The following is a 14,304-nucleotide window of genomic DNA, read 5'->3' on the forward strand; positions in this document are numbered from 1 at the left end:
ATACCCCAGGCACCCCCAGCCTTGCAGCAATCTCCTCACCATGGAGGCTCCATACAACACAGGAAAACTGACAGCACTTTAGCCCAGAGGTGGGACCCGGATCACTCAGACCTGATTCTGTCATCCTGACTCTAATCAGCAGGCAGAATAATGGCATTGCACTGGCTTCTTTAGGGGAAATGCTGGCCTCAACCCTTACCTAGACTTCCTTAGCATGACACGAGTAATTTAAGAGATCTTAAAGTTACTTTATGGGTTAGGCTATTATGGGTAATAATAATTACCACTCTTTTGTTGCAACTATCTTGGCTCCATTCTGTTCTGATGAGTATCTATTACAAGGCAGTATTTCAAATCCACTGTCAGTTGCAAACATTCGCAAGTAAATAAATACCTAAAATAGGAAAAAAAAAATGATAATGACTGTAAATTATGTATCCTCTAGGCTTTTTCAGAATTATAAAAGTACGCCATGGCAACCATGTCTAAAGTGTAAGGTCATTCAGTGACAAACTTCACTGTTACTTTTCAGTTTTATATATTTTAGTACCTGGTAACTTGGCTATATTCCTCTAAACTTCACTTCCCAGAAGACAAAGTTTTCTCTTGAGTAGTCATCCAAATGATGTTATTTGTCAGCAGACTTCCATACTTACTAGTTTTTATGAAAAATGGATCTAAAATGTCAGTGTCCACCAATACCCAGGATTTAATAAGATCCACAATTTTATCCAAAGAGGTTAACATCATTAATCTTAATAAACTTACATGTTCCTTGAATAATTTCTCCTGCATTTTATTCTTGTTGAGAAAATAATGCCGTGCCCATTCACCTGAAGTCAAACATTTAAAGGCTTTCTCCAAGTGCTCATCTTTCTTAAAACGTTCAATTACTTCCTTTAGTTCTTCTTGCCTTCCTTTAATTGGCCGGAATCTGAAAGAAATCAAAATAATAAGCTTAGTTATCTGCCACAATTTTTGGGCCACTGTTCCACTTTAAAAGCTCCTGAGCCAGTTGTGGTGGCACACGCCTGTAATCCCAGTGGCTCGGGAAGCTGAGGCAGGAGGATTGTGAGTTCAAAGCCAACCTCAGCAAGATCGAAGTGCTAAACAACTCAGTGAGACCTTGCCTCTAAATAAAACACAAAATAGGACGGGATGTGGCTCAGTGGTCGAGTGCCCCTGAGTTTAATCCCCTATACCAAAAAAGAAAAGAACTTGGGCTGGGGATATAGCTCAGTTGGTAGAGTGAGAGTGCTTGCCTCACATGCACAAGGCCCTGAGTTCAATTCCCAGCACCATTAAAAAAAAAAAAAAAAAATCCTGAGAAAAGAGCTAATACCCTAAAAGCAGCCATGGTTATCAGAGCAAAGCTCTAACAGAAGAAAACAATCAGAATCTTGAGAATTACTGTTCAATCACTATGTTTAACACGGGGAAATATAACATCTCTTCCTTCAAACCATGTTTTTTTTTTTTTTAACTTTGTTTTAATTAAGTTACACATGACAGCAGAATGCATTTATGTACTTTGATACAGCATACATAGGTGGGGTATAATTTCTCATTTTTTCCTTATTGTACATGTTGTAGAACCACATTGGGCATGCAATCATATACATACCTAAGGTAATAATGTGTGTTCATTCTGACATTCTACTATCCTTTCAAACCCTGTTTTTACATAATGTGTGTGTGTGTGTGTGTGTGTGTGTGTGTGTGTGTTGCTGGGGACTGAACCCAGGGCTTTGTGCATGCAAGGCAAGTAGTCGACTAACTGAGCTGTATCCCCAGCCTATATTTTAATATTTTTAATTCAGTTATCTCATTAACTAGGAGGTGACCACATGACTCGACAGAAGCTGTCTACTTCTGGTTTATACTAGTCATCACTCTAGAAGGAATACAATGAAAGATCTAGAATAGAGCATGTCTAATTCAAAGTTAGAATGACAGAAAAATGTTAAAAACATGCAGAATCAAACAGGAAGAGTGCAAGGAAATGAGTTTCAGAAGTATGATAAAGCAAACAAAATCATGCCAAAACAAAAATGTAGAAAAGCCCACACAGAAAAACCCCAATGTAAGTATCCCCACAGGTCTTCAAATACATCCTGACCTTCTAACCTCCCCAAATGATACTGACCCCTGCATCCAGAGGAGAAGGAAAGCACAGGAAGTATAACTGTCAGGGAAACCACCATGCTTGTATGAACTGTGTGGTGACTCCGGAAAAAAAGCTCCAGATGTAATCAGCCCTAAGGACCTCAGGAAATGCTCCTGCTCAACACGAGCCAAATCAGAGATAATTCTAGTCCCTGTGAAGACTGAAGTTTGTATGAGCCCCTCATTCTGAAGCTGTACACCATGACCTTTGGGTCAAAATTTCTTCACATGAACAATTTCATTTAGCAAACTTTCTCAAATAAAGTTTAAAAAAAAAAACATGCAACAGAAAAAGGATTACACAGGGCTATTCAAATAAAATATATTAAGAAAAAATAAACTGGACACGGTGGTGCACACCTGTAATCCCAGCGGCTGTGGGAGGATCGTATGTTCAAAGCCAGCCTCAGCAATTTACCAATGCCCTGAGCAACTCAGTAAGACCCTGTGGCTAAATAAAATACAAAACAGGGCTGGGGATGTGGCTCAGTGGTGAGTGCCCCTGAGTTCAATCCCTGGTATCCACTCCCTCCAGAAGGAAAAATATTACTGGCTCAGGAAAAAAAAAATTTTGAACTACACACTTTAACATTTAAAGCTATGCAACTCATGAGCCTAAAAATGCTAAAACAGAGATAAGATCTGGAAAGATAAGATCTTTGCTTCAAGCAAAGGAAGCACTCAGCAACATTTCTTCCTAGATAAGCCATCACAAATGTATTCATTAGCATTTCATTAAGATTATAAATCACAATATTTTGCCAAGGATTATTAGGTGCTCTATACACAGCTGACAGAGGATGTGGCCACTGTTCTTTTTAATTTTGTACCAGGGATTGAACTCGGGGGCACTTGACCACTGAGCCACATCCCCAGCCCTTTTTTGTATTTTATTTAGACACAGTATCTTACTGAGTTGCTTAAGGCCTTGCTAATTTGCTGAGGCTGACTGTGATCTCATGATCCTCCTATCTCAGCCTCCCAAGTCACTGGGGTTACAGGCATGCACCACCTCGCCCAGCTACCGCCACTGTTCTTTTTCATTTTGTACCAGGGATTAAACTCTGGGGCATTTGACCACTGAGCTACATCCCCAGCCCTATTTTGCATTTAGAGGCAGGATCTCACTGAGTTGCTTAGTGCCTCATAGTTGCTGAGGCTGGCTTTGAACTCGAGAACCTCCTGTCTCAGCCTCCCAAGGCACTGGGATTACAGGCGTGTGCCCGGCTGGCCACTGTTCTTGAAAGGGAAATTTAATTGGGAATGAAAGATATAAATATGCATCCAATAGTTAAGCAAGGCAGTGGCATGCAAATGCATGTTAATAATGATAGAAACTGTGCTGCCACAGCCCTTCAAAGTTTGAAAATTCTAACTAAAATACAAGATTTGTTTGGGAAAAGTTTTTAAGTTGACAGTAGTGTGAGCAATGAAAAAAGTGGAGTTAGCTTACTAAAGAAAAAGCACAATATTACAGGCAGGAAAGAATCAAAGGGAAGGCAGAGAAAGAGAAAGTCTAAGCAGACGTCTTAATAAAGCTGGATTCCAACAGCTAACAGAGTTAACTGGCTAGCAATACTGAAGTACAAGAAGCAAGAAGAGGGAAGAGACGAAGTCCAGGATCGGTCTAATACTGTTTCCAGGACAGGATTTCTAGAGGACTTCCGGTGTGTTAATAAATACTGACAACACTAGAAACTTCCTAGCTACAGATTCTGTCTCAGTAACTCTGCACTCTCACCGCTCTTAAGCACAAATACCTTAAGAGTTTATACATATCCTACAGAAGGGAAGGAGATGGCACCTTTATTTTCCAGTTGCACTTCATTAGTATACAGATCCTCAAAAAGAGACGAACACAAGTCCTTTAAACAATTCATAATGTTTCTTTAGGATGTCAGAATATGGTGATGGAGAGCCACAACTAAATTACCTGAAGAGATGTAGAACTGCGAGTGTCCATATTAAACTACTTATCTGTATAGCCATCACAATCAACTTTGTTAAAGTAAGAGCTCTAAGAAACCCAAGCTAAACCATTCTTGCTGAAACCCTACACTATAGGGTGGTTCGCAAATTAAGAACAGATAAGTGAAAACAAAGCACTTGCTGGCTAAGGCATAACAACACTACAAGCAACATAAAACATGAAATGGTGGGAAACAGATAATCTGTTTTGCACAGTAATCAGAAAAGCAATTGATCACTCTGAGCAAATGCAATAAATTACCCCTATGTTAAGTGGTAGGACTTCAAACAACAGAGGCAAGCCATCTTTTCTATTTTTTTTCCCTTCAGTCTTGGGACTGAACCCAGGGAGGTTCTACCACTGACACAGCTCAGCTCTACCACATCCCAGCCCTTTTCATTTTATTTATTATTTCTTTGAGACAGGATCTCGCTAAGTTGCCCAGGTTGGCAGTTTGTGATCCTTCTGCCTCAACTTCCTGAGCTGCTGAGATTATGGGAAGATGCCACCACAACCAGTGACCAAGCTATCTTTATGGGTTTGATGTGGAACTGACCAATGGGTGACACTGTTTAAAAATAATTATACAAAGGAAGTCAGGGGTAAACTCACCCTAAAAGGTTGTAAGAACATTATAGAAAAACAACAGATCTGGAGAGGATAGTGGAAATCTGTAATAGGCTTTGTGTGTTTTCTTTCTTTTTAAAAATATTTTTAGTTATAGATGGACACAATAACTTTTTTCTATGTGGTGCTGAGGACCAAACCCAGTGCTTAACACATGGTAGGCAAGTGCTCTATCACTGAGCCACAAGCCCAGCCTGCTTTGTGTTTTCTCTAATTTTTGAAACACACTCCTTTCTATCTAAAAATGTGTTTCAGGCATGCTTAATTTTGTTTATCCTTTGTTCACAACACCAAACAATTTATATGCTAAAACCAATAGAAAATAATCAACTATTTAATAATATCCTGTCTTCTACTTCTCTCAAGAGGACTTTTGTTTGCTTTTTGGATTTGCATTGCCTCAGACATGATCAAAACCCATAAAAGATCCCTTGCTACCTTAAACCTTATTTCACTTAAAAGGCATATCTGCTGTTCCCAAAGTGTTAAAACCTACTGTCATAGTTCACTGCTATAGGCATGAAATGAGAGGAAAAGGAGGAAGGAGATGGTTTTGGGTACAGGCAGGAAGAGGAAGACATACTTGTTTTCAATAATCCTGTAGGGGTATATAAAAACCACCTGGCCAACAAACCTACACGTCAAATCCCGTTATAACAAATACTTTAAGAAATGAAAATTACTTAACAAAATAAGACTGTTATAGCTATTAGGGCCAGGGCAATAGTCACTGAGGACATTAGAAAAAAAAATTATTTTCTACTAGTAAACAGAAAAAATACCCTCTCTCACCCATAATAGCTCTAAATTCCCATATAAATTGCATAAAGCTATTCTAATACCCTGATACTTAAAGCTCGGGGGGGGGGGAAAAGTACAGATTATCTAGGGTAATCCTTTTGTTCCACAAATGAGGAAAATAAGGCCCAGTGAAGCTAAGTAGTTGGCCAAGGATGTGGGGTTAATTCACAGGACAGCTGGGACTTTCCTGTTCTGTTGCCACTTGGCCTGGGGGAGCCCTCTTGTGTCACTGCACATTAGAGGAGGATTTGACTTGTTTTGCCACTGAGCCCAGCAAGCAGCAGCTCTGGCTGTGTCCTGACAACACAAGGAAAGGGACAGCTGCCAATATGGATTTTCAATTTAGTGCGAGGGAGTTGGCAGGGGAGGTAAGAGAAAGAGTTATTTGGCATTTCCAAATCAATATGCCCCCTTCACCCTTGCATAATACACAATCTACTACTATAAATAAACTAAACATATTTATTTTTCTCTTTCCACACTCTGACTAATGGCTGTTATAAGAAATTAAAAATACATTATTTACAATTAGCTATTATTTAAAAAGGCAGGGGGGAAAACATGAATTCACACTCCCACACACCTGTTCCCCACTCTCTCCAGAGACTGACTTTCCAGGCTTTCTTGCTATTTGGTTTTTCTGTCTCCAAACCCAAGAGACCACTGTGGCAATGAAGAAAAGTTGTAGATTTGTATTAGCTGTACTACTGTGCCCTTCCATTAGTATGTACAATCAAGAGTTGACTGGAGGGGACAGGGGAAGAAAGGGGGACAGAAAGAAGGAGAAAGGGCAGGAGAGAGGAGGAGAGAGAAAAAAATGCTCAAATATTTAAGATATAAAATAAGAAAACCATGCGGCAACAAAGTGAACACATTTCCCCCTCTGAAGAAAGATTCACTGCAAATTGCCAGTCTGCAGACACGAACAGGAAGAGTCACAGGACCACAGCTCCATTTCTTCTTGACCTGAAAATAAACAGGAACCAAAAACATACCTGGCAGAGTCCTGCAATCAGAACTCAGCTAATCCCATGCAGTGACTCCTGATCTTTTGATGAATGATTTGTTTCTCCTAAAATTACCCTGTCATGAAGTACAAGTGGTTTTTAAAACAATATATAACTAAGACCAAACTATTTTAAAAGGTTTGCTAAATGTTCTAGAACATCTGAAAATACTTAGCATTAAACAGCAAACACAGGCTGGAATGTGTTAGTTGGTATCTTATTATTGTTTGTAGTGCACTCTACCTACCTCACAGGGTTGTTGTGAGGAAAACTGTCAGATTTTGAAAAATGCCTTGAGCTCCTCGAAGGAAAGGCGCTATATAAATGCAAAAACAAACAACAACAATAAAAAACTATTTGTACAATCTGTAATTTCTAAACAGGCACAGTATTTGTTGTAGTAAAACTTCTTAAAACAGTGATATTTCAGAACCTTATGAGCTCAACAAGATAACAAGGCCAGGTGGTTTAAATTCTTTCTTCCCATATTATACAATATTACCATTGATTAAGTTAGAAGGTTTAAAAATCTTCATTTTGCATTCTACTCGAGCACCTAATTGGAAAGTGATATTTAAAGTAAATTATAAATTCATATCCAACAGTGGATATGAATATGCAAATATAAACAACAATAAAACCCAGATGGCTACAGTGATGGGAGGGTAAGGACTATGCAAGCCAATACCTGGATTGCAAAAAACATCCAGACAAGTTTCAAAGAAAAAAGTGCCCTGAGGCAATTTTTCTTGCTTTGTAAAGCTGTCTCCTCCTCCATCTCCCCTGCACTTAGTCATACTGCCTAAACAAGGGAACATAAGTGAAAGCACCCATCCTTCTTCGTAACATCTTGCCCTGAACTCCTTTAAAAAAAATCAGAGGTATTATCAACAATTCTATTCTCTTGTTAAAAATAAGAATTTAATTGGCCAGGTGTGATGGTGCACGCCTGTAATCCTAGCAGCTTGGGAAGCTGAGGCAGGAGGATCTCGAGTTCAAAGCCAGACTCAGCAAAAGCTAGGTGCTAAGCAACTCAAGTGAGACCCTGTCTCTAAATAAAATACAAAATAGGGCTGGGGATGTGCTCAGTGGTTGAGTGCCCCCGAGTCTAATCCCCAGTACCAAAAAAAAAAAAAAAGGAATTTAAGTTTCATAACTGACAAGTCAATTAAATGAACATTTCCCAATAAATTCAAATTAGTATTTCATGTGTAATAAGTACTCATGCTCCAACTATGACCTACTTGTTGGTAACTATAGGAATACATTACAATTAAACATAATTATTCAAAGTAAAGCCAGTTTTGGAAATTCTAAAATCATTAAACATTTGTGTTTTGTTTGCAGGACAGGGGATGGAACCCAGGCCTTTTCTTTTTCTCGTTTTGAGATGGTCTTGCTAAACTGACCATGTTGGCTTCAAACTTGTGATCTTTCTGCCTCAGCCTCTCAAAGAGCTGGGATTCCAAGTGTTGTGTCACAACCACTGGCAACATATACTTTTTTTTTTTGGGTGGTGCTGGCTATCACACTCAGGTCACACATGCTGGGCAAGCTGCAATACCTCTTTTGAGCTGCAGCCCCAGCCCCATATACTGCTTTAAGACACTATTCTTGGAGGTACACTGAAAGAAGTAGAAGAGAGGCAAAGGCATAAAAAAGAGAAACTAAAAAATGTCAAATTATAGATGCATAAACATAAACAAAGACATCATTCATATACAATTACTATATAGATAGCATGGAGAATTTAAAATTCAAGATCTAGTACATCTTCCAGTTATACTTCCTTTGCACACAATGATTGAGAAGTCTTCAAATGCCAACAATTTAAGAAGTATTTTATGAACTGCTCCAGGAAAGCATTAACTATTTTCCATAGCTTAATATTTCTGAAAATGATTTATATCAACATTCTCATATATTCTTGCTCAAAAGATGAATAGCCAAAAAGAATACTTTTATTTTCAACTAAGTCTACCCACCAAGATTAAATGAAAATCTGTATCTTTCACTAAAATGAACAATATTCATCAATAAAATTTCTGCGGGTCTGGAGATAGAGCTCAGAAGAGAACGCCAGCCTCACATGTGACGCCTGGGCTTGATCCCCAGCATTGCACATGCACACACAAGTCTGTATATTCCCAAATGTCAGCTCAAAAAGGACAGTCCTGAGAGCCCTGGCAGGGGAGGGGATGTCACCACATGCACCATGGCGGCCACAGGGCTGGCACAGTGCAGAGGCTGACCTGTGCGATCCCAGGATCTGGAGGCCTGGCTGCTCCATATCAGGCTATTTTAGGAACAGTGAGTGTGATTAAATGTTGTTAAAATATGAATAAATTTTTTTTTGTGTGTGGGTTTAGCTTGTTTAACCAGTTTTTATTTTAGATGCTTCAATTTCTGTGGGAGTAGGGTGCACTTTAACTTCAGTATTTTAATATTTGTGTGGTCATCCTAAACTTCACATTTTACTTATTTGCTGGAGATCAAACGCAGGGGCCTCACATGTGCTAAGCAGTGCTCTACTACTGAGCTACATACATCTCTAACCCCTCTGAACTTCACATTTTATGACTACACCGTTTTAAGCCAGCCTTTGGAAACTATACATGAGGCACTTTTAATCCATTTATCATGTCACAACCAAACTCACAGGCCAGAATTAGGACCTAATAGCTATTCTAAATGAGGTCTGGGAGTTTATTAGAAATGCAGAATCCCAGGCCCTGCCCCAAAGCTACTGAGTCAACCTGCATTTTAACAAGATTTTCAGGTGATTCACATAAGAACTAATTATAAGCATCAGTGGCTTAGGAGAACTCTGTGGAGTATTCCCTGTTGCAAAAGCCAGGATATAAGCCTTCATCCTCTGGAATAAAGCGCTCGAAGAGTTCTTTCATAAGCCACTAAAACTTTTGTTATAATTTTGATGGGATAACTTTCTAAAATATTTTATATGCTCTCATATCTCAGTATACAGAACACAGCAACATAACTTTCTCAAGAGATTTCAGGCCACCATTGTGGGCCTTCACAGTGACATCCAGAAGGCTACTTCTGTGCAAAAGGTGGTTCACATATTTATACTCCCTAACTCAGGAAAAATGGTGGAAGGTGGGAGCTAAGAGGTGATTCAAATTCCACCAGGATCTTCTAGGAGGAGAATGAACACTGGGCTTTTATGTCCAATTAAAAAAAAGGAAAAAAAAAAAAAGGAAAATGGACTTTAAAAATAATGTACATTAGATTTTTTTTTTTTTGGGGGGTGATGCTGGGGATTGAACCCAGGGCTTTATGCATGGGAGGCAAGCACTCTACCATCTGAGCTATATCTCCAGCCCTGTATACTAGATCTTAATTGGACATCAGGGTATCTAATCTTGATAATCTTCCAGAAAACAACCAGTCACCTGGAAGCAACTATTTAAATAATCTTTGAATTCCATCCAACATTTCACTTTATTTTAGTGAGAAAAAAACACAAGGCTATAGGAAGTAACATGAAAATATCAAAGGCACCTTGTTACTTAATTTCTTTCTTTCTGGATTTAGAATATAATTGATAAAAGGAGCATACAGTGTCTTATTTTAATTCCAGCAAAGGATAAAATTAAAAGGGGGAAAAAGACACCCCAAGCTTCCCTACAGTCAGCTGTCCCCCTGTCAACTGTGAGTGCCCATCTACCGGCTTTCCAATTCCTCCTGGACTGTCACAGACATGGGCAACAAATGCCAGTGAGAGTACAATGGAGATGAGAAGGGCAAGCCCAGACTGGCTCTCCATCCTAAGCCCCTGCTAGCTCACTCCCCACTAGATGTATCACCCTCTCCCACAGAGGACAAGAGGTAGAAGCTGCAAAGGCTGCCCATCTGGTGGCAGAAACCATTTTGGAACGATCTAGAAACTTTTTAGAGAATGACAGAGAATATTTAAGAGAATTTTAATAAAGGAGTTATAGACCTCAGATGTTAAAAGATGAGAAATTTCAAGATGAATGTATTAAGTATTTTATGTATAAAAATATATAAATATATATTTAGATTTTGACATTCAAAAGACACATGGTTTCTTACCTGCATACTAATATAATCATTTAAAATAAATATTTCCTTGATTTATAATAATTAGCTGAATTGCAGAGATTAAATATAGAGGCAAAATTCCCTACATTTATTTAAAAGGATTAGAGTCCAGTAAAATCATGAAAAATAACTGATTTAACCTAACTTTAAGTTGGAAAATAGCAAGCATCCATTTTCAAGGCTTTAGAGGATGCTGGTGAGCTCTTACTTCTAGCTAATATAGTCTTCCAGTGCTGGAAGCAACATGTGAGGCCACTCCTGCTGTGCTTCGTGACAGAGGTAAAGTAAGAACACGGAACCAAAACAGACGAGACCCTCAGCAGGCACAGAAAACCCTTCTGCAGCACGTAATTTGCTTTAGTATCATTTAACATCCTTAATGTATGAAATTTTGAACAAAAGTAAAATTAGCCATTCTGTTTTCTTGAATTTAGCATCATCATCTGTTCCATTCAGGATAAAGACTTAAAATTACCTAGTATTCATTTTGTGTGTTTGAAAACCTAAATAGGGATCAAGAACCAAACTGGTTGCTAGGTCATCATTTTCACAGAGTTCCTTGGCGGACATTCCAGAAGATGGTACATAACGACTCTGTCCTTCAAATCCAGAATTACCATTACCTACAAAAAGCAAAAGAAAGAAAAGTAATTCAAACTGAAAACTACTTTACCTACCTAAAAATCTTCAGATTCACTGCTAATTAAAACTAGTGATCAAACACAGAAATCAACATATTTCAATCAGCCTTAGTTATAAAACAGAAAACCAAATGCAGTAAACTAAATCAATTATTTAGGATATTTTTCTTCTTCTTGGGAGGGTGGTACTGGGGATCGAATGAGAGGCTTTCACATGTGAAGCAAACGCTTTACCACTAAGCCCTTTAAAAAACATTTTTTTGAGATTGGTCTGTTAAGTTGCCCACCCTAGCCTGGAACTTGTGATCTTCTCAGGTGGGATTATAAGGTATGTGCCACTGTTCCCAGCTACTAAGAATATTTTGGGTAGCTAATTATACTATCAGGTTTCTGGTATCTGGGTAGTTGGGGGAAGTTTTGATTTAGGAACTTTACTCTTTCCCCCAAGGGCAGCTGAGAAATAGGGGATGATAGACACATAGTGCCATTGCAGATAGGGTTGGGGCAAGAGAGAAATGGAATGTGCTTAAGACGGGTTCTAAAGTAAGGGCTAGAACTGTGCATCTCAAGCACCAATAGGAACCTACAGAGTTCAGCTTCCTGCTTTTAGGCAGTTAAGTGATTGTTACCCCCACTTTGTAGGCAACTGAGGCCTAGAGGCTAAGAAACTTATATATGATCAGAGAGCTAGGTAGCAGAAATGGGGAAAGTGTAGAGAGACTGACAGGTCTGTTTCTTTTTAATATTTATTTTTTCTTAGTTGTAGTTGGACACAATACCTCTATTTTGTTTATTTTTATGTGGTGCTGAGGATCGAACCTAGGGCCCCGCACGTGTGAGGCGAATGCTCTACCGCTGAGCCACAAACCCAGCCCCTCCAACAGGTCTGTTTTTAACTGACTTCAATTTTGAAAATAACAAATAAAAAGAAACAATTTTGAAAGAATGAATAAAAAGAGACTGAAATATATAGCTGCAATAACTAGATTTAACTATGGTAAAGCAATGTAAAGAAGAAAAGTCACAATTACATAGATGAAGTTTTATCAGAGCTGAGTTTGATGCATGTATGGCTGACATTTCCATGGAATGAGCACATACAATTTACAGAAGACACCACAGTATAATTTCAAGGCTCTCAAATTTAAGACATAAAAGAATGGGAGGGCTGGGGATATAGCATCTGTTTGATTCTAGATATCCTAGTAGCTGAAGTCATGTGATTTGCATTCCCTGGTGACTAATGATGATAAACATCTTTTCATATGCTTACAGTCCATTACTATCTCTGGAGAAATTTCTGTCTACTCAGGTCCTTTGGCCATTTTAAAACTGAATTTTGTCTTTTACTGTTGACTTTTAAAGAGTTCTTTATGTATTCTGGATACTATTCCCTTATCAGATCTATGATATGAAAATACTTCCTTCCACACTGTGGCTATCTTTATTTATTTATTTTTGGTACTGAGGATTGAAGCTGGGGGGACTTGACCACTGAGCCAAATCCCCAGCCCTATTTTGTATTTTATTTAGAGACAGGGTCTCTCTGAGTTGCTTAGCACCGGGCTTTTTCAGAGGGCTGGCTCTGAACTCTTGATCCTCCTGCGTTAGCCTTCCAAGATGCTGGGATCACAGGTGTGCGCCACTGTGCCAGGCTATGGCTGTCTCTTCATGTTCTTAATGGTATCCCTTAAAGTGTGAAAGTTCAGGGCTCAGCGGTAGAGCACTCGTCTAGCATGCGTAAGGGTTCCATCCTCAGCACCACATAAAAATAAATAATAAAATAAATATATTGTGCCCACCTATAAATAAAAAATAAATATTCAAAACAGTGTGAGGAGGGCTGGGGTTGTAGCTCAGTGGTAGAGCACTTGCCTAGATGTGTGAGACCCTGGGTTCGATCCTCAGCACCACATAAAAATAAATAAATAAATAAATAAAATAAAGACATTGTGTCCAACTACACCTAAAAAAATAGATATTAAAAAAAGTGTAAAAGTTGGCAATTTTTTTTTAAATGTTATTTTTTAGTTGTAGTTGGATACAATACCTTTATTTAATTTGGTGCTAAGGATCGAACCCAGGGCCTCGCATGTGCAGTGAGTGCTCTACTGCTAAGCCACAACCCCGGGCCAAAAGTTAGCAATTTTGATGAAATTTTTTGTTCCTTTTATCTTTAGTGTCATATCTTAGAAAGCACTGCCTAATCCAAAGTCAGGAGAAATTATGTCTGTTTTCTTTTGGGAACTGCATAGATTTTGCTCTTACACGTAGGTATTTGATTCATTTTGAGTTAATTTTTACATATTGTGTGAGACAGGATTTCAATTTCATTCTTCACATATAGATACTAAATTTTCTCATCATTATTTACTGAAAAAATTTCCTTACTGTGCTGATTTTTCTTGGCAGTCTTGCCAAGCATCAACTGACCAAAAATTCGAGAATTAGACTCTCATTCAATCTACATGTCAATGCCATATCATCTCTTTTGATTACTGCCTTTGTACTAAATTTTGAAATTGGAAAGTATGAGTTCTCCAAATTTGTTCTTTCTCAAGATTGTTTTGGCTATTCTGGGTCCCTTCAATTTCCATAAGTATTTTAGGATCAGTTTGTCATTTTCTGCAAAGAAGTCAATTGGGATTTGACAGAGACTCTGCTGAATCTATAAAAATCAATTCAGGAGTACTGCCATTTTAACATAAACCTTTTAATCATAAACCTTTCCATTTATTTAGCTCTTCTTTAATTTCTTTCAGCAATAGTTTGTAGTTTTCAGAAGTAAGTTTGACATGTTTTTCTTTAAAAAAAATTTTTTTTTAGTTGTAGATGAACAGCATGCATTTATTTTTGTTTATTTTTATGCAGTGCTAAGGATCAAACCCAGTACCTCACACGTGCTAGGTAAGCACTCTGTCACTGAACTACAGCCCCAGCCCAAGTTTTACATATATTATCATGAGATTTTCTTTTTTTTTTTTTAAAGAGAGAGAGGAGAGAG

General features: G+C 38.3%; 1 protein-coding gene across 5 annotated transcripts in view; it reads right to left on the reverse strand.

The window, feature by feature from the left end:
• The window catches only part of Kmt5b (lysine methyltransferase 5B), a 57,664-nt gene that overhangs the window by 21,103 nt on the left and 22,257 nt on the right, over nt 1–14,304 (reverse strand). For 4 of the 5 annotated variants that reach the window (XM_076847699.1, XM_076847701.1, XM_076847702.1 and 1 more), the window contains exons 3-6: nt 11,135–11,282; nt 6,818–6,886; nt 769–934; nt 285–394 (exon numbers count right to left, since the gene is read on the reverse strand). In XM_076847699.1, the coding sequence (XP_076703814.1) occupies nt 285–394; nt 769–934; nt 6,818–6,886; nt 11,135–11,282 (493 nt within the window). Of the gene's footprint in view, nt 1–284; nt 395–768; nt 935–6,146; nt 6,489–6,817; nt 6,887–11,134; nt 11,283–14,304 lie in introns of those variants that run through there. The other variant, XM_076847703.1, reaches the window with a different exon arrangement.

The sequence above is a fragment of the Callospermophilus lateralis genome, chromosome 2 (assembly GCF_048772815.1).
Source record: "Callospermophilus lateralis isolate mCalLat2 chromosome 2, mCalLat2.hap1, whole genome shotgun sequence".
NCBI classification, from domain to species: domain Eukaryota; kingdom Metazoa; phylum Chordata; class Mammalia; order Rodentia; family Sciuridae; genus Callospermophilus; species Callospermophilus lateralis.